Consider the following 27,261-nt stretch of genomic DNA (forward strand, 5'->3'; position numbering starts at 1 on the left):
CCAGGGGGAACCCAAGGCGTTCCCAGGCCAACCGAGAGACATAGTCCCTCCAGCGTGTCCTGGGTCGTCCTCTGGGCCTCCTCCCGGTGGGACGTGCCTGGAACACCTCCCGAGGAAGACGTCCAGGAGGCATCCGGTATAGATGCCCGAGCCACCTCAACTGGCTCCTCTCGATGTGGAGCAGCAGCGGCTCTACTCCGAGCTCCTCCCGGATGGCCGAGCTCCTCACCCTATCTCTAAGGGAGTGCCAGGCCACCCTAGAGAGGAAGCTCATTTCAGCCGCTTGTATCCGGGATCTCGTTCTTTCGGTCATGACCCAAAGTTCATGGCCATAGGTGAGGGTAGGAACGTAGGCCCACCGGTAAATCGAGAGCTTTGCTTTTCGGCTCAGCTCTCTCTTCACCACAACGGACCGGCACAGCGACCCCATTACTGCAGCAGCAGCACCGATCCGTCTGTCGAACTCCCGCTCTGTTCTTCCCTCACTCCTGAACAAGACCCCGAGATACTTGAACTCCTCCACTTGAGGCAGGAACTCCCCTCCAACCTGAAGAGGACAAGCCACCCTTAGAGGATAAATAAATGTTGATTTGGATATTTTCTGTATTTACTTGGTGAGCTTCAGCCTTTCAGTCAGAAGCATAGAGCTGCCACCCCAACCAAATAAAAACAGAGCTATATCACGGTGTAACGTGCAAACTTTATTGAACTAATATAATCTTCATATTTTTTTACAATATGCTGTGTTATGTTGTTGCAATACATTTATTTATCATGAGAAAACAGAAACCTTAATAATTTATAGTCCAAACGTCAAAAAGATGTTAGAATGTAAAACATTTGCTGTTCAGAAACAGCATCGGTCTCTACATCCATCCAGTTTCCAGACGGCTTCGGATCGTCATAGAGCCCACATAACACATTAACTTTGGCTGATTCTGGGTTAATTTTGTCCTGCTCAGCTCGGTATGGGTCCAGATGTTTCAACCCCTCTGAATGCAGTTCTGGTGGCGCAGTTTGCATCCATGGAGCTTCTCGTACCCCTCCAGCTGATCGATGAGAAATGCTGCCAGCCCAATCGGATCCGACTCTTTCTTCCTCCTGTACAGAACCACGTGTTTTAAGGTCCTTTTCAGTGGTCACGTGATTATCACAAAGGTATCCAAGCTGCTCAGTACCAGTGAAACATCTCCATGGCTCAATCCAAGCATGAAACCGAACTTCATCAGTTGCTCAACCACTTCTCTGCACGTCATCATAAAGCAAACATGTTCCAACGATGAAAGATTTCACGCTTTTTTGTTCTAAAATATCAGTTTCATGTTTGTACAATACATTCACATCGGAAGAGCCTGAAAAGTGTTTCGTTATAACGTGATAAATATACTGTAATAAAATACTGCTAGAATAATTGAGTTTTCATGCTATGTGATATTTGGACCGGGTTTACAGAACCAAAGTAGCATTAGTAAAATCATCTAAATGAAACCTGATCATCATTTTATTCTTTTGGTCTTTTTTGAACCTTGTTTAATCTTGAGGCTGAGATCTTACTGCTTTTGATTGAGAAAGTAAAAGCTAAAGTTTACTGGATCTCGATGATAAATGAGCAAATTCTACCCAAACAAAGGTTTAAAAGACGGGTCAGAACAAATAACTTGAAGACAAACTGCTGAGAGCATCAGGAACAAACTTGTTCTTCCTCCAAATGATGCAGAGAATTCCAAACTGTTCCTCTCAAAGGGAAGCAAGTCGGAAGACTGTTTAAGAGGAGACTGAGATGATGTTAATCACATTTCGTTCACTGATGTGGAAACAAGCAACGAGTCTGCAGCACGTAGGAGATTCTACGTCATTCTTCATGTCAGAGTTCAGAGCGGATCTCAAAGGCTTCAGGAAAGAAACAAAAACTCCAGAAACGTCGCTTTATTTTACTGGGATTTTATGTGATGGGAAAACAAGCACCAGCGTGATGAGAAAGCAAACTGGGTCATGGTTTTCAATTTATTTTACAAACAGAAATCTGAAAAGTGTGGAAGTCATTTATACTTAGTCCCCTTTACTCAGATACCCCTCAGTATAATCTAATGCAACTACCTGCCTTCAGAGGGTAATTCAACTTCAGTAGAAATGCTGCTGTTCTGTGAAGAACTCAGAGGTCTGATGGAGAACAAACAGCATCATGATGTTTAGGTGAACTCTTATTTAACCTATTTTTATTTTATGTCACTGCTGTAATTAATATTCATGGCATATACTGCCATGTTTTAAGAATATCGCTTTTAATTTGGATTATTTCCGTCATCTTTCTCCATATAAAATATCTCCAGTGTTTCCTCGTCAATCTAATCGCATTTCCACAGGTCCTCATCCTCTATAATTGATTAATTTCTGTCTTTTCTTCGCTGTTTTATTACCAATAATTACTTGGTTTATCAGTTTGATTTGATCATTTGATTGTGTAGTGATTTCAGTGTCTGTTTCGCACTTTGTGCTCCAGCTGACTGTGTGCTAGAAATGGTTCTAAGTATTCACCCCTGGGGGCTAAAAAAGGCACACCACTCTTGTCAAATTTTTAATTTTAAAGAATTTATAGAGAACCCGTGAACCAATTTGAATGTATAATTTTTTCTGGCACCGGAGTTTCCCAAGCAGCTCTAATATGGACCCACAACAGAATCATATATAACACGCTGCTGATTGTTCTCATCATTTTGTGTTTTGGAGCCTGCATTCATCCGCTGGTTTTGGTTTTTTATTGCTTTAATTTCCCCAATATTAATTTAATTCTTCTTGACAGGTCCCTCTGAATGAAGGTAAATGCAACAAAGGTCAGGAGATCAGGTGATGTTCAGGCTGGGAAGGGTCAGAGATCAACAGCTGAAGTGTCATCAGAGAGAACATCAGGAACCTCCACGCTGCTTCACAGTACCGTCTTATTTGCCTGTAAATGGACCTGATAACGTTCGAGGAGCCTCAGCCTGCGAATCGTTTTCTTTGAGAAGAATGCATTTCCAAGAACATTCTCTGGTTTTTTTTTTGAGGATGTCTTTCCCTTTCCGGAGAGCGGGTCCAGTAATGGACTCTAATGCAGCAAAGGAAATTATCCACTCATGTCCAATCACTACCTACACAACCCGATCAATACCAGGTCCCCAGGGCTCAGAGGGAGACCAGGATCGTGCAGAGAGCCGGTGGGGGGGGGGGGGGGGGGGAGACTAACTGTTACTACTATATGTCCAGTAGCCCCTAGATTTAGTTTTGGCTTTTTAACGATAACTTCTGAACTAAATGACAAGAACTCAGGTTTCAGTGGAACTGCTGCGTCTCACTGAAGCTGGAGACACAGCAATGCTTTCACAGTCAGAACCGAAGGACTGAGGGTCATACACTTTACTGGACCTGCTGAGGGAACCGACTGAAGACAAATGAGGAGGGCAACAGTTTAGAGGAACAATCATACCAGTAGGTGGCGCTAATAGAAGATACCGAATTTTGTCCCACAAGTGAATATGATTTGGACGGTTTGGACCGTTTTTTGCTGTATTCATGCTGGGAGGTTGGCACATTTCTCTTTGAAGTGAAGATGAATGTGTGATCTTCAATGTTATTTTTATGTCGAGCAAAACAGACATGAACATAACATCTGCAAACAAACATTTAGAATTTATGATCATTTATTCTGTTTGGAAAATATTTTATTCAGAAGTCCTCCGTTACCTTTATGTTTAACAGGTGAAATATTTATTTAAATCAGTCTTAAATATCAATATGAACTCAGGTTGGGGGGGGGAGCTTTGCCTTGTTAACAGTGAGGGGAGAATGAAGACAGACGGATCGGGGCGGCTGCCGCAGTAATGGGGACGCTGTGGTGAAGAGAGAAAGAGAAAGAACGAGATCCCGGATATAAGCGGCTGAAATGAGCTTCCTCCGTAGGGATAGAGAGAGGGTGAGGAGCTCGGAGTAGAGCCGCTGCTCCTCCACATCGAGAGGAGCCAGTTGAGGTGGCTCGGGGTATCTATACCGGATGCCTCCTGGACGCCTTCCTCGGGAGGTGTGTCCAACCAGGAGCAGGTCCAGGGGAAGCTGGAGGGACTATGTCTCTCGGCTGGCCTGGGAACGCCTCGGGCTCCCCCTGGAGGAGCTGGAGGAGGTGTCTGGGGGAGAGGGACGTCTGGGCGTCTCTGCTGACCCCGCGACCCGGTCCCAGATGAAGCGGAAGACGACGAGTACGAGTATCAATATGACTGCCAGGATCGTTCCTACATCAGGGTGTAATTCCAGTGACCCTGAACCCAAACCTTAAACATATATTTATAGTTTTACTGTTAATGAACATTTCAAACGTTAGAAAAGCACATTTTTAGCGGGCTTGTCTGCTTAAGGTGGTTTTGTGGTGCAGATCTGAGCTAAAACAGGAATCAATACTAGAAGCAAAAGGTTGCTGCTGCAGGATCAGTTTTCACCATCTGGCCTTAATGTGGTTCAAAAAATTCATTTCTCAGAACTCACCTAAATTTTAGTTGTGTGTGTATTGGCTCCTGTTGATTAATATTTGTGCTGTTGTGAAAAAACAGCTGCGAGAAGATATGTAAGGTCCAAGTTGAGGGTCAGACTTAGAGGTCAAGTTACGATTAGGTTCAGGTGTTACATCGCAGAATTTATGACCCAGAAAAGGACAGAGTGAGAACAAACCCTGCAGGCGGATACTTCCCCATAGAAAAATATTCTGGATCATCAAGAACCTCAGGGTGGGAGGTTCAGTTACAGAGAGGAGGATCCAGAGTTCCATAGGGGTGCAACAGAGCCATGTTGCCACCAGTGCAGAGCTTGCTGGACATCAGCAGCAGTTGGCTGTGAATGTATCTGAACATACAGTGAGGTGAAGACCTTTGGGCAAGAAGCGCAACAAAAAGCCATATTTGACAAGAAAAACATGAACAGAATCAACGTGTGCAGGAAGTTCAAGGATAGACAGCAGAAGACTGATGAAAAGTTGTTTTCTCCGATGAATCCTCCATCCTAAATGTTTGGCATATCAGGTGAGAGCTACCATGAGCCGTGGGAACCATCCTGATCCCAACACTGCCACAGAAAGCCGCAGTGGGTCCAGAAGTTAATATGGCGCATGTTACCGAGGAGAAGGATCAACACTGGAAACACACTCTTCAATGAAAATCTTTAGTTTTTGCTAATAAAAAGAATACTAAAAACTTAATTTCATAATTATTCCACCCAATCCTGCTGTTTCCAAGCATTCCTTTAAACTTTTAATTTTAACAGCTGGACGTCATCAAACACCAACTTAAAAGATTTTGACGAAGCTTCATAAATTCTTGGGAGGAAACACGTCACATAAATCCTCCGTCTGAGCCGTAAACGAGCAGATCAGCCCTCAGACATCCACCGTGTTTAAAGTATCACCTCCTTCAATGACTTGCACAGTTCTAATGCCTCCCAGCCATCTGCCTCATTTCTCTCCCAGGTCGTCCGGATCAATTAGTCTCCTCCTCGCCGACGGCCTGTCTGCGCGGCCCCCCCTCCCGTGCTTTTTCCTGTCGACTGTGTCAAACAGCAGCGTGCAGCTCGGGCAGAGTGCCCTAAACCTCTGAAACCATCCTGCCGCAAACACACTCAGGGCCTGCGAAAGGAAGTGGAGCGGCTGCCAAAGATAAAGTGGAGGACCACAAACAAATGGAGTAACTGAGCTCATTAACGTGGCAGCAGTGAGGTGGGTCAGCGTCTTTTCCATGACATCATCTGCACGAGGCTCCGAGTCATTCACAGATCTGACGTACGACGGGAGAAAAACTGGCATGATGAAGTTCAGCTCCGATTTGTCGTTTACATGCAAGTCTAAATGAGTGAAGCGGGTTTCTGTGATGGAAACAGGAGACATTATTAGATAATAATGTGATTCTGATATTACTGCAAAAACACCAGCAAGCTGCGACCTTCAGTCTGCTGGCCACCAGGTCCTGGTGCTGGATGAGCTTCAGACACACAGAGTGAAACCCAGACATGACTGTTGAACATATTCTCACTGTGATGAAAATTATTTACAAGATCCTGTTTTTCAGGTTTCATTCAGAACATTTGGGCAGAAAACGCTCACCTAATTAAAAGTTTTATTATCTGTATGTTCATGAAACAAGAAAATACAGAAGCTGGGTTCTGATTTAACAGTCGAGTAACGGATCATTTCAGCTCCATTTCAGAATCTATAAGCTCAGGGCTGCCGGATCCGGACCGGGCTTTTCTGCACCGTACACATATTCTTAAAAGTCCAGTTTGTGATCTTTGGAGCCTTTATTCTGTTTGCAGAGATTAATAAAATGGCTGTCTCAGTGCCATGTTCAGCATCTAGACCAGATAAAGAACCACGGGTCCGGTTTAAAATCCTGATCTAAGAAGTTCTACTGGCGAAAAAAGACGTGAAGAGGCCCCGATTTCTGAATGAACATCTAGGCAGATTCTGTCCTGTATTATATTTAGAAATGACTCATTTTAATTTTAGATAATGAAACAGGGAACAAAGTTGGGAGAAAAACAGCTTTCCATAGTTTTCTTTTTTCCATATTTATCCCGACCTGGAAGTTAAACCGATTCCATGTTTTTCTGGACATATTTATCCAACACTAAAAAAATATGCTGACCAATAAAAAGTTCGGTTCTGTGTTCCACTGTATTATTGCAACATAGACACTACATATGGGCAGGAGCCCGATAGAGTCTGAACACAGGCTTGGACTAGGACCTCTAACTTTCCAAGTCAGAATTCAGCTTCAAGAGGCGACCCGTTAGATGTTTCTGACTTGGAAGTCAGAAACTCTGATATCTGAATAAAATTGGACCAAATCATTAACTCTCCTAAGATCGCCCCCATTACAGTCCATCTGCAAGTGATTCTGGACGGCCTACATGATGTTTGGGTCTTCCAGAACCCAGCCAGGTTCTCCAATAGAAACATGTTTGAGATCATCTCGAAGGCAAGCTAAGACCCAGGGTCAATCTGCTGGACCTCGTTGTCTGGGTCCCACAGTCGTGACCCGACTGATCCATTTGATCCGATACTGTAATCAATGCAACACATGAACAGAACCAGAACCAGGGACCTGCTTCTGGTTCGTCCCGCTCTGTGGCGAGAACAGTTTCAGTTACCTTCAAGCCACAAATTTATGATCTTTCTTCCTTTATTAGCATAAACATGACTGAGCTGCAGCAAAAACATTTATATTTCCACACTGGTCGGTTCATCCTTCAGAGGAAATTCGAGCCAAATTCTGAGGAACTTGTCTCAAAGTTTTGGCACCGACAGAAATTAAAAATATGATAGCAGAAAATAATTTATCAAGCTAGATGTTTGAAAACCAGACTGAACCCTTCTGAAATCTCATCAGTTGGAAAGAGACCAGTTTTAAATTTGAATAATCATAGTTTGGGAGAAAACTTTTAATAGTTTTCATTTGTTCAGAATCAGTGAACCTGAAGAATAATTTTGTTGGTTGGAGTTTTGCTCTTTAGACTTGATCTGTTGTTCCTGTAAGGCGGCTGATTCGATCCGTTCAGGTCGGGTGCGTTAAAAGAAAGCACTTCCTTTTTTACCAACCCAAGAGTTGAGGATTTTTCCCATCATGGTTTGTTTCAAGGTCCTCTAACCTCAAATGAACTCATCTGCATGTTTTCATCAGGAAGAGACAGAAAATTTGAGTCTTTCTTCCTGTTTTCCATGTTTGCTGGCAGCCATCTTCTAACCTAAGAGTTTGGGTCACACACCTCCTTCCTCCCAGTTTAGAACATAACTTGGGCTCTGAAATGCTTCTGCTTGGTGGTGTTGTTGCTCATCCCCATCTTCAGCATCCACTTGGACTTCATCCTCTGTAGGTACTGCATGTCTCTCTGCCCCTGATGGAAGGAGCCGCCGCCTGAAAGGGGCAGAATATCAGGGTTCAGGGAATCACACAAACATTTACACAGCGCTGACATCAGATGTTGGCATCATGTACATCAGATATTGTTCAAAGAACAAGAACTGTTCGCCAGATAGAATCAATGAGAACACAGAACAGAAGAAAGAACCAAACCGGATCGGTCGAAAGCAGGAATAATGAAAATGCAGGTTTTAATCATCATTCTACGATTAGTGATAAAGTTTTATAATGAAATGATCAATAAAACTGGAAGTGATAGCCATAATATTAAAAGTTCTGAACATAGTGTCTCGTTTAAGCAGGAACGTTGGACTTTACAGGAAGGTTTTTAATGTTTTTGTCCTCATGCATCCAGAAGGAAACAACATGAGTGATCAACCACAAGCTGCTCAGCAGCCAATAGAAAGAACGCTAGGTTTTAGCTGGATGTTAAAGATTTCATGGACGACAGCCACCGTAGGCAACGGTCCGCTGCTGCTGGGCGAGAACGCCGAAGCAATCAGGATAAAAAAAATCAAAACTCGATTCCGATACTAAGAAAAATACTCGATACCGTTTTCAACAAGAAAGGTTCATCTAGTTAAAGAGCAAAAAATATAATTACAATATGACAATATTTGAACTTAAATAGACAATTCAGGCCTTAAAAGAGAATTATATCAAATCATATTCAAAATGTGTCACTCTCCTGTTTGGTAAAATAGTGAACAAGAAAAGTTAGAATAAGTCTGTGTAAAATTATAGTTAATAGAACAGTTTCCAACCTAATGACCAGGAAAAAACATCTACTTTTACTTTTAGTGTCTTTCTGTTGTGGGAATTAAATGTAGTGATTCCATAAAAAGATTGAAAAACTGCAGTCAGGTTTAGTCAGATATGTCAACATTTAAATATCCCCAAAGTGTTGAAATAAATACTGGACGACGTCCAGCAGGGGGCGCTGCAGCACCCCTGCTGCTCCTGCCTGATGGAGCAGTGAAACTTCAGAGATGCTTTAAAGCCATATAAACATTTCCTGCCAGATCCATTAACCCTCAGGTGCATATAAACTGTTTCAAAACGCAGCGAGAAAATACTGAAGGACTTTGTTTTATGAAGCCGTTATTCTACCTATACCTACTGTAGGACCTCAGTAGAACATGGTAAAAACATTTGACAAGAAATGATTTCAACTCGTTACAAACCAACATTATTTCTACAGTGGACTGAGGCACTGCACCTAACCTCAAGCATGTCTCCTGCAGAGCCCTTATTAGGAAGCAGTTATCTTCAACAACCCATAAGATACGTTTAGGAAAAATACCAAGAGGAAATCGGTCTGAGGCAGTTTTTATCCTCAAATACTTCTGATTTTCTCTGACAAAAAGCAAAGATCAGGCCCTGTATTCACAAAGATCCTCAGAGAGCTCCTAAATAAGCCTAAAACTTCCTGCCAAGGTCTCCTAGCTTCAAAGTGGTTCAACTCCCTGCTAAGAGCGACTGAGCGAGGAGACGACAGAGATTCCTATTCTAGTGAGGTAGCGTGGTTGACCCCGTTGCTAGGTGTTGTTGACCCTGTTGCTAGGAGCTCGTCATTATCCCAATTGGTTTATTATTATGTTTACTCACCATGCTGGTCGTTTTCATACTGCGTCTATTTCATATTAATTCATTTCATATTAGTATTAAAACTCAGGGATTTACTGTGATCTTCTTGTTTAATGAGGTTTAGTTTGGTAAAATGACCAAAACAAAGCGGAGAAATAAAGGTGGAGAAAACCAAACTGAACGGAGGAGCAGAGCCTGCTGGTGGAGGAGAACAGAGGAGTGTTGAAAGGTAAATTTGGTCCTGGTGGGAACAAACAAGCTTTCCCAGCAGATCAATGCATCGTTTCCTCTGCTTTCAGCACCAGCCTGGAATGTGAGCAGCTCTGGTTCCTGCTGCATCCAGAAGCTAGAGAGGAGATAGCAGGTTAAGTTTATGTGCTCATTTATGCGACTATTAAGGGGGTGGATCCCTGCACCATGGAGCCGGTAGCGTTTTATTAATTCTCTGTTATTTATTGTTCTGAGAATATCTCTCCTTTCTCTCCATCTTTCCACCATTTTCTCTGCTTAAGAAACTCTAGGGCTCACTAAAAGTCCTCCTCACTACTCTTAACATCTCCTCACGTTAGGAGCTCTCTTAGGGCCAAGGGTCTATTGGCTGATTAGTAGACGTAGGTCATAGCGGCTGTCAAATATTAATCGCAGGATATCTTTGGCCAACAACGGTCGTCCTTCAACCCGTCTCATGGTGCAACGTACGACCACAGATTTAAAGCCACAACCAAAGATTCCTGAACGATTTTCCTCCAGTCGTCTTCCTCCTCCGACGGCCTAAAATCACACAGTTTACACTGGCCACTAAACAAGCAGATGATGTTGTAAGTAAAAAAAATGGAAGCAAGTGTTGAAATAATCTCTGCAGATTCTGACCCAATGTCCCAAACAGCCAGCAGATCCCCGTCAGAATGTGTATATATTTCACATTCTGAGAGTCCGAGTGACTCAACCCAAGCCTCACCTGCGTCTCCCGTCCAGCCGAGGGCTTTGTACTGCCGGAGCACTCTGCCGACAGCGTTCCTACTGTGGCTCGGAACCACGGTCCGCTGCATCCCGAACCGCTGCTTATAGTACCTCATGAGGGAGCGGTGGCCAATCTTTGCACCTGAAGATATTGAAACAAGCAGCCATTTAAATGCTTTTTATAGACATAAAAACAGGAGCTCTGCCTGTTTTCACTAAAGTCACCTGAAGGGAGAGTCAACTCCATCGTTTCATCATCATATTCCAGGTTCTTATCATCCGGAAGCTCATCCCCGTCCATTCCTTCATCCTCTCCCTCTTTCCTGTCAGGGTAACTGCTCCTGATAGTGAAAAACAGAAGCAGCACATCACTTTGAACCTTCTACACATTTGAAAGACTTTTCAAAGTAATTTGAGCTGATTTCTTGGGATAAATACCAGGAAGCACTGAAAGAGGAGCGGAAGGAACCACAGAAGGAATAAAGGATGGAAGAAAACAGAGGAGGAAAAATGAAAAGGAGAAAAAAGGCAGGAAGAAATGAAGGAGGGAATAAAAAGAGGATAAACGTTTTCTACATTTACAGCGAATCAAGTTCTAAAATGCAGTGATTTTTCCCAACGTATCCAGATCTGGGAAACAACTCAATCAATTTGACTTTCCCAGAAGGAACTCTGGTTATAAACCATTTTCCAACTTCAGTTCACTGACGTTAAAAAGATCTGAAACTAATCACAGAAATACCTAAAGTCATAGAAGTCTGCAAACTCCAATGCAGCGTCTCCGTCTGTAAAGAGCTTACAGTGGCTTTTGTCGATCATGTGACTCTGGACCGCCTCTGTTGAGTAAAACGAACGCCCCTTCTCGTTGCACCACAAACACACGTTCCCAGCTCCGACCTTTTCTCCTGAAACAAACAACAATCCGATTGTTTCAGGAAAAAAACTGATCAAGGAGAAAAGAGGCAAGATGGTCCTACAAATCCAGGATATGTTCTAAAGCTGCAGAGAAACTCTTTACAGGGAACCGAAGCTACATGAAGGAGAAGAGAAGAACTTCTTCAATGAAAGGATGAACATTTGGTTGCAAACCTGGAAACCAATCGTAATATTCTTGATGTATTAATTAAAAAAAGCTAAATTTTGATGAGAAAGCTGAGATTTCCAGTCAGAACTCACCGAGGTATCTGATGAGGCCCTTGAGGTTGACGAGGAACTCCACGTCTGGGATGAAGAAGCTGTGGACTGTGGTCATGTGGGCGACGTTTTTAAGGAGCGACTTGGAGTGGTGGGAGCAGAACAGGCAGTCTGTGACGGGGATGGAGCCGGGAAGGGAGTCAGACGTACCCGTCGAGCCAACTTCCTCCTGATCCATCATTTCATCTGCATCATCTTCTTCTTCCATGTCATCATCATCTTCTTCCTCTTCATCAACATCCTCCCACTCTTCTGAGGGATTTTTATGGAAACAACAACAATCAAATCTTCTTAATTTAAACATAAATGAGTTTTAAATTTTTTTTATTTTATGTAGAAGAAATAAATATTTGAAGACCCCCCTCTCCCTCTCCACTCCACCTCCCAGTAACAACGTCCAGTTAAACTCTCTCTACTGAGAACCTGACAACAACCAGTGAATCTGTCTGGGTGACTAGAATAAGACTGATGTTGACTGATAAGCGTCACCTTCCTGTTCTCCTCTGACAATATCAGCTGTGTGTGTGCTGTGTTTGGATCTAGTGTGATTGGACATGAATATCTTAAATAGTCCGTTCTGCTCTTTGGCTCTTGATCTGTCTTCAGATCGCCATCAGCTGCTGATGGTGAGATGTTTGTCCATGTGTCTCTCAGGATGTCCTGTAGTTTATCTCTGAGCTCTGACACAGCTGCTGTCACATCCTCAAAGTATCTCAGAGGACGGATATTGATGCTGGATGAGTGTGTAGACTCACTGAGTGCTGACAGTGAGGGGTAGTTGTGGAGAAACTGGTTGCACCAAAAATAAACTAACCAGAGTCTGGCAAATGAAAACGTATTGATTGATTACCTCCTTCTTCATCTGCTGCAGCTTCTCCTCCCTCTTCCTTCTCGCGTCTCTTTACTTGCTCTTCCAGCCACATCATTCGGGGTGGTTTCTCCGCCTTCGCTGCTCCCTGTTGAGTCTGGACCTTGGCCAGCTTGGCCGGACTCGGCCTCTGCTGCTCCCTCAGCACCTGCTGCAGGGCGTCGTTCTTGGCGTCGTTGTCCACCTTCTCGTCACAGACCCCCTTCTCCAGGTTCTTCTCGTTCATCTTCTCCACCTTCTTCTGTGCCGCCAGCAGCACCTGCCTCTCGGCCTGTTGGTGCCTGTGGGACTGCAGGTGGTTCTGGTAGGCGTTGGCGCTGGAGAACTTCTTGTTGCAGACGGCGCAGCTCTCTGTGGCTGCGGCGTCTGACAGCTGCTGCTCGGCGGTGGCCCTCTGTGCCAGGACACGCTCCTGGAAGTTTTCGGCTGTGACCGGCGGCATGTCGGCCACCTTGCGCTTGAGGTTGTAACGATGCCAGTCGGTTTTGTAATGTGCTCGCTGCACCTCGCCGTCTGCAAAGGCCACCCGGCAGCTGATGCAAGTGTAAGACGCCATGGTGACCTGAAGATCACACACATTATTCATGCTTAGACCTTTAAATCAAAACATCTACCAAGATAGAGAAATAGAACTTTACGTCTGTCCTTCTGCCTCAATGTTTTTTGTTTTTTTTACTGGAGTCAAATAAAGAATATGCTTATAAACGTCTTCAAGCTGCTGTGTGGATGTAGCTGAGTGATTTACTGGTTAAAGCAAGGAGGAAAGAAAGCAAGGAAATGATTACTTTTTGTTACTTTCCACTTAATTAAAATACATATTCACGGGTATATCCGCCTCATGTCACTCCTCGCTGTCTGTCAACACAAACACGATTTCATACATTTTATTGCTTTAAATGTTGTACATTTTCTGTCATGTCAGCAGATACAAGTCGGTTAAAACAATAAAACGGTCTCTGCACCGTTTCTGAAATGTATAACCTTATTTTAGAGGATATTGTACAAGCGTTAGAACGATTTTGATCAAGCTAACAGTCCGTTAAGGCAATTTGTTTAGAAAAATAGATTATAACTTGTATTAACTTTTACCAACCAAAGATTAACTATAAAACAATAAAAGCGCCGATTAACTGCGGCTACGCCTGTTCGACACCAACTGTCCTGATATCTGTTAGCTGCAAGCTAACCGAACCTTAGGGTAAACAGAACCGATAAACAGCTAAAGGTGGAGCCTTTACTGCTGACAACCATATCCCAAAAAAAAAACTTATTTCACCGACAGTATTTACTTACTTTTTAACGTCGCTGCTTAAAACCAAAATTGTAATTCGGTTTTTAATGATGATTTTCTTCCTACCATGCAAACACGAGGACAAACTCCAGCTGAGGTTTAAACTTCTTCTTTGAACGTTGAGCGCCCGTCAGCATCCCGAACGCTACACTATCGCCCCCTTCCGGCGAAACCTATATTCTACATCACAGAGAAAGGCGCGGCTTTCTAGCGTTACAATAGAAGCGATACGTCAGCGCGTCCGCCATATTGTGAGTGGCGGGTTGTCCTAAAACCCAGCCAACCGTCCAATTACACTCAGAAACTGGGATTTCCGAATTATAGAAGCAGTAAATTTAAGGTTTATTTCATTTTTGTATTAATAAACAACAATATATCCTTATTTACAAACCAAGAACCATAATCTTTGACATTATACAAAGCAAAATAGGGAAAAGTCATCACTGGAAAATTCTGAAGGAAACTGCACTTATTTTTCAGGGTTTTTTTTATTTAGGGAATGTAAACTCATTCAACCCCACACAGAGATATTTATGTAATAATCACCATCTTTTATATCAGAAGAACCTTTTCTTGGTATTTCAAAGCAGGTTAGTGTAATTTGTTCAAAATTTTGGATAACCAAAACATTAGGTGTGTAAGACAAATAGAAGACACCAGTACTCCTTAAAACAATCAAATGCATAAAAACAACAGCAAAAAACAGGCGTAAAAATGAACTCAAAGCATAGCCAATAATATCCAGTCTACCTGAGTTTACAGAACTCTGCAGTAACTTTGGTGTAGTAAACCCAAACTCCAGCATGTAGCGGCTGAGTGAATGTGGTCTGGACTCTGTGGAGGAGAGTCATGGTTTCAGAGACGCTGTAGAAGGACAGAAGACCTGCTCTGTGATCCAGGTACACTCCTACTCTGGAGGAACCAGGACCTGAGATGGAGGTTTTAATTTTCTTGTGAAAAAATGTGTATCTGTTTTGGTAGCAATCCAACGCCCAAGATTTGTCATTATGTCCGAATGCACATTCAGACCTAGCCCCTGTTCTGCTGATGTTCTTGTATGAAACAGCTACAAACCCCCCTCTCCCTCTCCACTCCACCTCCCAGTAACAACGTCCAGTTAAACTCTCTCTACTGAGAACCTGACAACAACCAGTGAATCTGTCTGGATGACTAGAATAAGACTGATGTTGACTGATAAGCGTCACCTTCCTGTTCTCCTCTGACAATATCAGCTGTGTGTGTGCTGTGTTTGGATCTAGTGTGATTGGACATGAATATCTTAAATAGTCCGTTCTGCTCTTTGGCTCTTGATCTGTCTTCAGATCGCCATCAGCTGCTGATGGTGAGATGTTTGTCCATGTGTCTCTCAGGATGTCCTGTAGTTTATCTCTGAGCTCTGACACAGCTGCTGTCACATCCTCAAAGTATCTCAGAGGACGGATATTGATGCTGGATGAGTGTGTAGACTCACTGAGTGCTGACAGTGAGGGGTAGTTGTGGAGAAACTGGTTGTGATCCTCTGTGTTTGAGAGCTGCTTCAGCTCAGCGTCTTTCCTCTTCAGCTCAGTGATCTCCTGCTCCAGCTTCTCCTGAAGCTCTTTGACTCGACTCACTTCAGTTTCCTGCTGGGATCTGATCTGCTGCTTCACATCAGAGCTTCTTTTCTGGATGAGACGGATCAGCTCAGTGAAGATCTTCTCACTGTCCTCCACTGTTTTATCAGCAGAGTGATTGATGGCCTCCACCTCCTGTTGAAGCAGCTTCACATCTTTCTCTCTGTCCTGGATTCTCTGCTGGATTTCTTCTCGTCTCACCTCCAGCTCTCTCTGCCTCTCAGTCCTTTCTGCTGCAGCTGAGACTGTGTCGTGACCTAAACAGAACTTGATGGCTTTCAGTTTTCTGCCAGTGCAGAAATCACAGGCCAGATCTTCAGGTCCAGCTTCAGGAGGAGAATAGAGTCCAGTCTTCAGCTGCTCCACTACAGTTGCTAACATCGTGTTCTTCTCCAAACCAGGCCTCGGCATAAAGGTTTTCCTGCACTGAGGACAGCTGTGGATTCCTTTCTGAGCCTCTTGATTCCAGTGTGTTTTAATACAGTTCATACAGTAACTGTGTCCACAGGGAATAGTCACTGGATCCTTCAGTAGATCCAGACAGATCGAACAGGAGAAGGTTTCTCGGTCCACTTGAACTCCCTGCTGTTCCATTTCAGTTCAGTAACTGTGACTATGTTAGCCGTACTTCATCTTATCTTTAACCTTCAGCACAGAAGGGGAGGGAACAAGGAAATATGTGGTCTGACTGGAAACAAAGAGGTTTATCAGGTTTTCTTACATTGCAGAACAATTAAGAGTGCTTCAAATGTTTCTTTTGTACATATCCAGACTGAATGTTTACTCTCAAACAGTTCCACTGTCCATTTAATCACCTTATGAGCTTCAGTCACATTTGTTTCTCCCTTTGGAGATGAATAAAGTCTTATCTTTTCTTTTCTTTATCTCCTCAGTAACATTAGTAGAAAGTGGTGGGCTCCAGGGCCTCCAGCTCTCCCTCACAAACAGTAACTCAACAGAAATCATCACAGGTTTTCACCTGCTAACAATAATACTGGTAGCAGTAACACAGTCAAATGATAAAAAACTTAATAAACTGCTCAAACTACGCTTCTTATTTTTGATCATATGGATGCTAATGGTAGCCCAGCAGCATAATTAGCCACTGTAGAGAGCTGCTAAATAAAAGATAAAAACTGTTGTTTTACAGCTCCATGATTTATTTTAAGTTGTTTAAAGCAAGAAATAATGCCTCCACTTAATATTTAAAATTTATTTCAGAATAGAGAGGGAAGTATGAGGACAACGCAATTTAACGCAGTCATTTTTAGATGCTGCACTCACCTCTAGAGATCGCCCTACTGACTCTATTCGTGATATCTGAGCTCAGAGTGACAGACCAGTAAAACCATGAAGGATTTTAAAAAGAAGGCAGATGTTTGCATGAATTATTAAATTGTCGAAATTTGAAAAATCATAATTGAAAACATTATAACAGTGGTGATTTTTATATACATTGATTCAAGATGCTTTAAGGCTGTTACAAACAAACATAGAGTTCAGATACATGTTTGATGCCTCAATGGTAAGAGATCCTTAAATATACCTAAAATTTTCTGATTTAAATTTTAAAGGCTTTCTAAGGATTGTAACATGCCCTGTGGCCTGTGGAGCACTCAGTTTGGCAGAGCAGCAGGGGCCACGACCCTCTTATAAGCGGGAATGTGGGTCCAGCTCACTTTCTTTCTCATGCATTCAGACGAGCTGCAGATGCTAAGCGTGTGTCTTCGATTGTTGACCTGCAGCCTCGGAATAGCAGCCAAACAGGACCTCATCTCTGTGTTTCTGTCATTACAGTATATTTACATTTTAGAATCAATAAGATGGTTCATAAATTCATTCCTACGATGAGTGTCATTAAATTCTTAAACAGGCCTTAAGATTATTTTGCTGCTTCTTTAAAGCTGAGTGATCACACTTTAAAAATTAAAACCAGAGGATTTCGTTTTAAATCATAGCATAATAAGAGCGTAATAAAAGCTACAGTTGGTGCTACTTTATCTTTCAGATTAATCCTGGAACTTCTGATGTTGTTTAACCATTGGTTACCATTAAAAAAACAGTGCATTTATTAAAACTGTAAATCTGTGATTCATTAAAAAGACAGTTCAGCAGGCAAGGAGTCAACATCAGAGACGGTAGGAGAAACATTACATGTTCAGTAAGGTCATAAAACACATAAAACTGATTTAATATATAATATATTTACTATGAATAACTACAAAGGTAAAATACAAAATTCAGAAAATATGGTGAAGTGTGTATAAATGGTTTTTTTTTTTCTTTATCAAGTAACTGCTTTGTTTTTCTGATATTTATGCATTTTTGTAATACATGTATTTTGTTTGCAGGATAGTTATACGTTTTAAGGCTTAATGTCTAAATTATATCATGTCTAAGGTGAGTAATTGCTGAATTTTCCTTCTCTGAACAGCATAATCCAAAGCATCCAAACAAAGAGAGGAAAAAGTGATGCACACAGCAAAATGATAATTTGGGCACAAGTAAGTCATTCTGAGTTTTAGCTTTTTTATGAAGAATCAAGATTTTGGTCAATTTCACACATCTAAATGAGTTCACTCTATATTCAGACGTGCAATATAACGGATAGATTTTTCTATCTATTGTAGGTTCCCTTCCAGATGGTTACCCGCAAAAATGTGGGTCAACCGTTCGGTGAAGGTCATCAGCTTGTGAGGGACAGAGAGGTGGATCAGCTGACCAACTTAGCAAAGCAATGCATTGCTGTGACCAGTGAAAGAGTTTTAGGCATTTAGGAACTTTAAAATGCCATCTGTGTTTCCACACAGGAGCAAAGCATTTCCTCTGCGATTGGTGCAGAAAGAGTTTTAGTTATCAAAATGTTTGAATCACCATCTGGGAACTCACACAGGATTAAATCCCTACAGTTTGAGAAGTGTGGAAGGAGCTTCAGGCAATTCAAATCTTTGCTACGTCATCTGCACAGTCATACAGGAGAAGAAACATCGAAGCAGAAGCATCTGTTTCTGTGTGGTTCTCATGGTGGTCTTCTAATCTTACATAAACTAAAAAATTTTCAAAAAATCATTTGCATGCAACTCAAGGTGACAATTTTTTCTCTTAGATTCAATCATTTTGTATTCCTTAAATGAACCAATGAAGATAGTTCTTAATGACTGACTACAGGTCCTTCTCAAAATATTAGCATATTGTGATAAAGTTCATTATTTTCCAGAATGTCATGATGAAAATTTAACATTCATATATTTTAGATTCATTGCACACTAACTGAAATATTTCAGGTCTTTTATTGTCTTAATACGGATGATTTTGGCATACAGCTCATGAAAACCCAAAATTCCTATCTCACAAAATTAGCATATCATTAAAAGGGTCTCTAAACGAGCTATGAACCTAATCATCTGAATCAACGAGTTAACTCTAAACACCTGCAAAAGATTCCTGAGGTCTTTAAAACTCCCAGCCTGGTTCATCACTCAAAACCCCAATCATGGGTAAGACTGCCGACCTGACTGCTGTCCAGAAGGCCACTATTGACACCCTCAAGCAAGAGGGTAAGACACAGAAAGACATTTCTGAACAAATAGGCTGTTCCCAGAGTGCTGTATCAAGGCACCTCAGTGGGAAGTCTGTGGGAAGGAAAAAGTGTGGCGGAAAACGCTGCACAACGAGAAGAGGTGACCGGACCCTGAGGAACATTGTGGAGAAGGGCCGATTCTAGACCTTGGGGGACCTGCGGAAGCAGTGGACTGAGTCTGGAGTAGAAACATCCAGAGCCACCGTGCACAGGCGTGTGCAGGAAATGGGCTACAGGTGCCGCATTCCCCAGGTCAAGCCACTTTTGAACCAGAAACAGCGCCAGAAGCGCCTGACCTGGGCTACAGAGAAGCAGCACTGGACTGTTGCTCAGTGGTCCAAAGTACTTTTTTCAGATGAAAGCAAATTCTGCATGTCATTCGGAAATCAAGGTGCCAGAGTCTGGAGGAAGACTGGGGAGAAGGAAATGCCAAAATGCCAGAAGTCCAGTGTCAAGTACCCACAGTCAGTGATGGTCTGGGGTGCCGTGTCAGCTGCTGGTGTTGGTCCACTGTGTTTTATCAAGGGCAGGGTCAATGCAGCTAGCTATCAGGAGATTTTGGAGCACTTCATGCTTCCATCTGCTGAAAAGCTTTATGGAGATGAAGATTTCATTTTTCAGCACGACCTGGCACCTGCTCACAGTGCCAAAACCACTGGTAAATGGTTTACTGACCATGGTATCACTGTGCTCAATTGGCCTGCCAACTCTCCTGACCTGAACCCCATAGAGAATCTGTGGGATATTGTGAAGAGAACGTTGAGAGACTCAAGACCCAACACTCTGGATGAGCTAAAGGCCGCTATTGAAGCATCCTGGGCCTCCATAAGACCTCAGCAGTGCCACAGGCTGATTGCCTCCATGCCACGCCGCATTGAAGCAGTCATTTCTGCCAAAGGATTCCTGACCAAGTATTGAGTGCATAACTGTACATAATTATTTGAAGGTTGACGTTTTTTGTATTAAAAACACTTTTATTTTATTGGTCGGATGAAATATGCTAATTTTGTGAGATAGGAATTTTGGGTTTTCATGAGCTGTATGCCAAAATCATCTGTATTAAGACAATAAAAGACCTGAAATATTTCAGTTAGTGTGCAATGAATCTAAAATATATGAATATTAAATTTTCATCATGACATTATGGAAAATAATGAACTTTATCACAATATGCTAATATTTTGAGAAGGACCTGTATATGTTTGGGTTCGCTCGCTTAGCATTTTCTAAATTAATGAAAATAAAGAATCATCATTCATATTTCTGAAAGCATTCTTTGTTTACAGAATCTTTTGCACAGTACTGTATATAGAAAATGATTTTTATTCTATTCAGATACGTTGCTTTTATTGCAAAAAACAATTTGCAACACATGCATTAATACGTCTCCATGTGTTTTATTGCACTATAGATCCAAATATTGCCTGAAACGATATTTCAGATAAATGGCGGTATGAAACAATTCAGGAGATATTCTAAACTAAAACAAGCCAACAATAAGTCTCTGTGATGCCAAATACATTCCTTCAATTAATAACCATGAAATCAAGTTTTCCGCTAAAATCGCCCCATCAAAGATAACTATTTTTCCATTAATGGTAGAAATTTGAGCCAAATGGGTGGAGAAAAACTTTACTTACTTTACCAACAAACATTGTTTTATTCTGTTCACAATACAACATAAAAACTTTTTTCTCACCTTTGAACAAGTGCTGTTCTGGCAGCTGTGTACCTGTTATATACATTATACCCCAATGTTCAAAAACTAGCATGATTGCAGCATGGGGCAACAACAAACAATAAGGTAAATGAGTAATGTTAACTAATGCTGCACCAGGAAAGCAACTGAAGGGATTTAAATAATGAATTCTAACAGAAAAGGTAAAATAAACTATTTTTATTTTTAGTTAGGCATTATTTTAGCTTTTTCCTATTTTTTGCAGCCATATTTTATTATACATTACTATGTCCAGCATTGGTCATTCACATCTGTTATTATCTGTTGTATACTTGAAATAAGACAGGTTTTGGAGTTAATGTTGCTTGAGGCTATCACTTGTTTTGCATTCAGCCTTACTCTCAGTCTACATTTAGGCCCTCACAAATAATGAGGAAAAACACCGATCTGTTGTGCCTTAGTCATTGACCTTGTCCTTCATTGAACACTAACATTGCATCAAATAAGCTTTTAATCATTCAAATAAAACATAATTTTCAGGACCTTTATTATATTTTTGCCTGTATATTTTATCAGTAGCTATATCCTAAACCTAAATTATTTTGCCTCATTCATCGGCATGCTCTAATTTATCTTTTCATCATTTTTCCTCTTTAGTGGACAGTTTTCCCCCCGACATTCACAAACAAAACTTAAGACATGCTGCAACTTGTTTTAAAATTATTTATTGAATTAATGGGTTGAATGACATAAAACATGTAACATATTTCATTTTGTCTTAAATCATGTGCAGCAGGGTAATCTAAATTCACACAGCAGAGCTACTTACTTATGATACGAGTCAACAAATTACAGCCAATGGGTTGGTGGAAAAACAGTCTGGGATTGATCAGAATATCCCACATTGTTCCGGGTCACATCTCAGATCATGGAAAATGGAAAAGTGGATGTTAATGTGCTTCACAGCAAGCAAAGCTACAACTGCACTGAGAATTTATTGAGTGCAACTAGTTTTTGTTTTGCTGCACATGATAAGCACTCTGAGCCTGACAAATCCTCTCATTAGTTACTTACACGTCTCTTCTATCAGGTGAGCGTTCATCTGACTAGTAGAGGCGATACTTGCCATTAGAATTAGGTCAACTGATGTGTCATTTTCTGCCCTCCAGTGTTAAAACGTGGAAATGGACTTTTAAAGTGGATATGCATCACTTCTGTTTGAGGTGGTTAGAAAATAAATGCTGCATTTGTTTGCGGAAAGAAAAATATACTGTTTATTATTTTATTTTAACTGATGGTTTTGACTTTTCAGTTTAAAAGCAGATGGTCATGTCTACAAAATAAGTTTGTTTTCTGGCTCAAATATCTTTTGAGGTGAAAAAAATATATATAAAACTTATAAAAAATAAACCAAAAAATGAAAGAGGATATGGTTATTAATAATAAAAGTCAGTACAATTTTATTATCAAACTTGGTTTCTTTTATTTTTCCAACATAAATCACACACTCAGTGTCTCTAATTGCTCTCTATATCCTCATTCTGCCCACTCTCACCCCACAAGATCCGCCTCACTCAGAGCTACAGACGTGATTCGGACAGATCTCATCATTAGATAGATATCATCGGTTGGATGTTTGAGTATTTAGATATCCATGCATATTATGTTGAGACCAACAGCATGTTGCATTAAAATAAGTTAAAAAGCTGCAGAAATGAAGTTGAATAATTAAAGTAAATTACACAACGGATTCTAAAACAGTAAATATAGTGAAACATATTAGACACATTTAACCATCATCAATGATCCAGTCATGAACAATATTATCACCTCTGCCAAACTATGCAGTGATTGTCATTAACTCACTCATCTCTTTGGATTTCTGGGTAATGTAGTTGAAAGAATTAACCCAAATTGCAGACAATTGTTGAATGCTTGCTTTGGATTGCTTTAAGGAAGTTTCTGTGCAGAGATTATGAGTAGTCACTGTCCTAACTGCAATGTATTCAACAAACTAATTTCACAACCTCCAAACTTCAGATGGTACAAGCTAGTTTATAGCCAGGTAGGTCTCAGATGAAGTTAAAATTTAGCTAGAACATGGCTGGTGTTTAAAGGGCCTTGGTGAGGTCTTCTGATACATATTAGGAGCAGTGCAGTCTCCATTATGTATGATAAAGAGAAAGAGCTCCCTAACTGGTACGAGCATGCACAAAACTTCCATGCAGAGGTTGTAGTTGTTCATTAACATTGAGCAGTGCAACAAAGTCCAGGATGAAATATGAGGACAAGGTGGCAGAATATCCATGGTGTGTGGTTAGAGCAAACCTGCATGGTAAGGCCAACAGGGGACCTGAAGCAAAACTGGCCACAAGAGCCTCATGATAAACCTCCAACCTCATCACCCCATCTCCACCAGCTGTCACTGCTGCAGTTAAATTACTGTATCCCTCTTGGCAATGAACAATCCACACCTTTGAAGAAAATAAACACTGCTCCAAGCTAAGACCCCTTGCAAAAGGAAATTGGGATGTGCTCCCAGCTTAGAAGCAGCGGAGACACCTCCAAGTTGCACCCAGGATCAGCTGTGCTAGATCCTGGGAAGCATAGAGAAGTTCTGGCGTCAAATGCAAACTATACTTGTCAACCTGCCAAAGATAAACACAAAGTATCATTATTAGAATTGAGGATCAATGAGGAGAAGGACCAGGAAAATGCATGACAATGCCTAAGAATGGGGCCCAAACCAAAATGCATGTCTGCTATTTTTAAATAACTCTAACAGTTGAATTTGGCTGTTTATGCAAACATTGTTTCATACAATTTTGCAATGCTCGACATTGGCCAGTTATTTACGTAAAAGTCCACAGCCAGAACTGCCATGAGGATTTTACAGTTTGAAACTGGCTTCGCACTGACTAATCATAGGCTTGCCTGTACAGTCTTCCTTTTATTCCAGGGTGAGTTTAACTGTTCATTGCAAACAGATCTCAAATTACAGGTTGCATGACAGGAAAGTCCTGCCGCCTTTGTCAAGCACTTCCAGATCATGATCAGATGGATATATCCTGACTAAAGTAAGTGAACTTCCAGCTGCAAATTTCTTGAAACTGTTCAGTTTCAATTGTAAATGTTAGCTTTAAAAGATGAAAATAGTCATATTTTCTCTTCAAAAAGAAGCAAAAAGTGACAGAAACTGCCCATCTCATCACTGAATGTTCTCTGTGACCATCTACCGCTAAACGTTTCACCAATCAGTGGCGCCTGAGGAGTTTAGAGAAGAATCCAGAAGAGGCTGGTTTGTCGGTCTTTGCTTCTTCTTTCTCTTTGGGCTTTGTCTTCTCCTCTACGAGCCCCAGCTCCCCTTCCAGTTGCTCCAGCTCGGACTGGTCTAACAGCTCAAAGTCCTCCACCTCGCTGTCTGAGTCCTCAGTCAGCTCCAGCATAAGGGTTGAATCTGGAGGCCTTGAGCGCTCAGGGTCTTCACTTAGACCTATGAAGCCGACTGCTGCTTCTATTCTCTCCTGGATGGCAGCAGTAACGGCGGCAGTGATAACATCGCCTGCCATCTGGTTGACCAGTTCCAGGGTGCTGTCGGCTGGTTGGTCTAAATGCGAGGAAATGCGTGATTTTTTTGATTTGATTTGTTGAGGCGGAGGTAAGGAAAGGTCAAGGCTGAGGTCGTCGTCACCATTGGTTGTTGTGCCATTATCAAGGGAAGGAAATTCTGGGAGACCAGCAGTGAACAATTCTTCTTTATCAAAATCTGTCAGAAACAGAGTTGGACCGAGACATGATTAAGAAGCACAGATGAACCAATTAGGTAAATGTAAACTGGTTCAGTTTGGAATCTGTTATTCTCACCTTCTGAGTTCTCCGTCTGCGGAGTGTGTCCCTCTGAAAGGTTAAAGGTGCCGTTATCCGTCCACGTCACGTCAGACACCTCTGTATCTGACACAGACATGTCTTTGCATACTGTAGAGTCGAGCTAGCAGACCAAGAAACACATGGAGGTGTTACCTTTGGCAGTAAAAAACAGGGTCACGCTGCTTATTGAGATGGGCTAAATGTTTGGAACCAGACAAATCAAATGTAGAACAATGGTTCCAACATCTGGCTCCTGTTATATCTGCAGACCCCCAGTTTCTCACTCTTATAATATCTTATCTGTTTTTCAAAAACCTCTGCCTATTGTATAAAAGTAGGGAAGGAAACTCTGACTTTAAACTCCTGTCCCCCCGGAGATCACAAGGATCCTATGTAGTGAATTTCATTAGTTCTGTCTAATTAGACCCTGTTAGTACGAAGAATTCGATTCAGAGGGCGAAAATGAATTACTAACCTTGGGAAACATTGAAGAAAGGTCAGATTCAATGCCTTCTTTCTCAATCTGAGCCTCAACGATTCTTTTCTCTGAAAGGAATTAATCAACAAGGGTCGAATTAAGTTCAAATTCATGTCACTTTTTTAATAAGCAAAAAAAAATTAAGAAAATGAAAAATACTTTCATGTATGAGTATTTTCCTCTATTTCTCTATTTGTGTACTTATTTGGAAGTTTTGACATATAAAGAATGATATAATATTTTATTTAGCTGTGAATTCAATAGTGTCATAATGAGGGTTTCTGTTGGACCAATATGCGGGGAAGAACTCCTGAAGCTCGAAGTCTGCAGGTAAGACGACACTTTATTGCTCATGGCTGGACACGGACAGGGTACCAGGCGTGCAACACATAAGGAACCAGCGGGGAACGGAGGAAACAAACGGGCTTAAATACAAAACTGGACCGCAGGGGGAACCAATGACACACGTGACCAGACAATCAGGGGAAACACAGAACAGGTGTGGGCTTGGGGTGCAGGGAGACCGAAAACAAAGGACTAGACCAGGTAAAATAACAAAACACAAACTCAAGAACTCAAAACACAAGCAGGTATGACAAATAGTCGAGCTCAGGGACAATGGCTCTTTGTTTCTTTTTCATTCAGTGTGCTAATAGGCAGAGGGGAGTATGTATACTTCCAGTGAAGAGTAAAATCTTCATGTAAAAGCAGCCAAAGTTCAAACATGTCCACAAGGCCTGCACACTTTAAGTGATTGAAAACAAGTCTGGCTGCTTTGAATGAAAATAAAAAAACATATAAAAATAAGGGATGGAAGAAGTACAGAAAATGTCTTATTTCCTCAAATATCTCCTACAATGTTTAATATTTACCATGGTTCTGCTTGATTTTCTGAAGGAAGTGTCCGATGCCGAAGTCCAGCTTCTGCAGAACTGGCTCCAGCCACAAACTGATTTCTTGAGATGCAATCAGAGGCCACAGGAAAATACCCAGCACTTCAGAAAGCAAATATGACATAAAAAACATATGAAAATACATGTTCATAAGATAGAAAAGGACATTCCAGAAAGATTCTGGTTTAATAATCAAATCTGATGTGAGCCCATCACGTATGAAGTTCCTTTAATTATGAAAATAAATACAAAAAAGTTCAAAACGTCACTTTACTTACCTATAATATAGGAGATTACAATTCCTGGAATGTAGCGCCCTAAGACGGCAAAGAAGCTGCACAAACTGCAAACCAGTAGGCAGAACTACAGCAGAGACAAACAGGAATGAAAAATATAACCTGTTCAGTTATTACGCTCTATTTTGTTTTTGTACCAGCTGATTTAATCCTCTTTTCCTTGATTTCATGTGAAACCCGGTCTGGGTGTCAAATGTCAGTTGATTTCAGCCACACTTGTTGAACTCATGTCGGCCTCACCTTCCCAGGGTTTTGCTGTTTGAAAGCCGAGGTCTCCTGGAGGAAAAGCCTGAGGGAGTCTCCGAGCTGAGGTCCAGTTCCGGACTGGCTGTCCTGACCAGAATCAATGATCTCCCAACTATAAACACAGAAGCAAAGAAGGCAGAACTCAGTTACTAAAGCCAAAACTTTGTCCAAATCTGTTTGACTGTATCACATTTCAATACAGTTAGCTATTCACACTGTGTTGAATGTGGATGGAGCATTTTTATTTGGCATTTTTTATTTTATCAGTCTTGTTTTTTATCAACAGAAAAACAAAATACAAAAGAGTTTGCAAGAAGCTGTCTGTTCATAACGAGCACAATATCATAGCTCATCTTCATGTGCATCTGATATTGTAGTAATTTGCACACAGTCACATGTCCCTTCAACATGTATTTCTATATCTATATCAATATATCTATATAGATATATATCTATATATAAATTGAAAAATACCTTATGTTTCATATTTTAGAACCTCTGGGAAGTTCTTTTAAGGTTCTTTGGAAAACCATTTCAGGTGAGCACCTCATGAAGCTCATATAGTGAATGCCAAGAGAGCAAAGCAGTAATCAAAGCAAAGTGTAGCTATTTTGAAGGATCTGAAATATAGAAGTGTTTAGAGTTATTTCACGCTTTTTATTGTACTTGTACTCGTCGTCTTCTACACCTCCTCCAGCTCCTCCGGGGGGGAGCCCAAGGCCAACGGGGCATTCCCAGGCCAGCCAAGAGACATGGTCCCCCCAGCGTGTCCTGGGCCG

General features: G+C 41.5%; 3 protein-coding genes and 1 long non-coding RNA gene across 6 annotated transcripts in view; 1 reads left to right on the top strand and 3 right to left on the bottom strand.

Moving 5' to 3' along the window:
• Nucleotides 1–7,175: 7,175 nt before the first annotated feature.
• Nucleotides 7,176–13,998, bottom strand: znf622 (zinc finger protein 622). 2 transcript variants are annotated; one of them, XM_047368786.1, is made up of 7 exons: nt 13,898–13,998; nt 12,523–13,102; nt 11,655–11,924; nt 11,221–11,383; nt 10,704–10,819; nt 10,477–10,620; nt 7,176–7,925 (listed from the first exon to the last, which is right to left on the bottom strand). In XM_047368786.1, the coding sequence occupies exons 1-7, from the start codon at nt 13,898–13,900 to the stop codon at nt 7,792–7,794; spliced, it is 1,410 nt and encodes a 469-aa protein (XP_047224742.1). In that variant the 5' UTR covers nt 13,901–13,998; the 3' UTR covers nt 7,176–7,791. The 2 variants fall into 2 exon arrangements, with proteins under 2 accessions (XP_047224742.1, XP_047224743.1); XM_047368787.1 differs by having other exon boundaries at nt 13,834–13,986.
• Nucleotides 13,999–14,155: 157 nt separating this feature from the next.
• Nucleotides 14,156–16,050, bottom strand: LOC124870227 (tripartite motif-containing protein 16-like protein). Its single transcript, XM_047368782.1, has one exon. It carries the CDS (start codon nt 16,036–16,038, stop codon nt 14,578–14,580), a length of 1,461 nt encoding a protein of 486 aa, XP_047224738.1. The 5' UTR covers nt 16,039–16,050; the 3' UTR covers nt 14,156–14,577.
• Nucleotides 16,051–17,531: 1,481 nt separating this feature from the next.
• On the top strand, nt 17,532–18,480 carry LOC124870238. The gene is made up of 3 exons (XR_007038725.1): nt 17,532–17,582; nt 17,879–17,948; nt 18,075–18,480. It is a non-coding gene; the product is annotated as an uncharacterized LOC124870238 (long non-coding RNA).
• A 3,844-nt stretch (nt 18,481–22,324) lies between these two features.
• retreg1 (reticulophagy regulator 1) overlaps nt 22,325–27,261 on the bottom strand; it is a 34,731-nt gene continuing 29,794 nt past the window's right edge. For both annotated transcript variants that reach the window (XM_047368783.1, XM_047368784.1), the window contains 6 exons: nt 26,477–26,594; nt 26,219–26,303; nt 25,920–26,042; nt 25,045–25,115; nt 24,567–24,690; nt 22,325–24,468 (listed from right to left, as the gene is read on the bottom strand). In XM_047368783.1, coding sequence (XP_047224739.1) covers nt 23,957–24,468; nt 24,567–24,690; nt 25,045–25,115; nt 25,920–26,042; nt 26,219–26,303; nt 26,477–26,594 — 1,033 coding nt within the window. In that variant the 3' untranslated portion in view covers nt 22,325–23,956. The remainder of the gene's footprint in view (nt 24,469–24,566; nt 24,691–25,044; nt 25,116–25,919; nt 26,043–26,218; nt 26,304–26,476; nt 26,595–27,261) is intronic.

Source organism: Girardinichthys multiradiatus, chromosome 6 (assembly GCF_021462225.1).
Source record: "Girardinichthys multiradiatus isolate DD_20200921_A chromosome 6, DD_fGirMul_XY1, whole genome shotgun sequence".
In the NCBI taxonomy this organism is placed as follows: domain Eukaryota; kingdom Metazoa; phylum Chordata; class Actinopteri; order Cyprinodontiformes; family Goodeidae; genus Girardinichthys; species Girardinichthys multiradiatus.

Coding starts and splice junctions, on each gene's coding strand:
- znf622 (XM_047368786.1), bottom strand. Junction 11,925..12,522: donor TGCAGCAGATGAAGAAGGAG/GTAATCAATCAA, acceptor AAAATCCCTCAG/AAGAGTGGGAGGATGTTGAT. Junction 11,384..11,654: donor GGGCCTCATCAGATACCTCG/GTGAGTTCTGAC, acceptor TGTTTGTTTCAG/GAGAAAAGGTCGGAGCTGGG.
- LOC124870227 (XM_047368782.1), bottom strand. CDS start 16,038: ATGGAACAGCAGGGAGTTCAAGTGGACCGAGAAACCTTCTCCTGTTCG.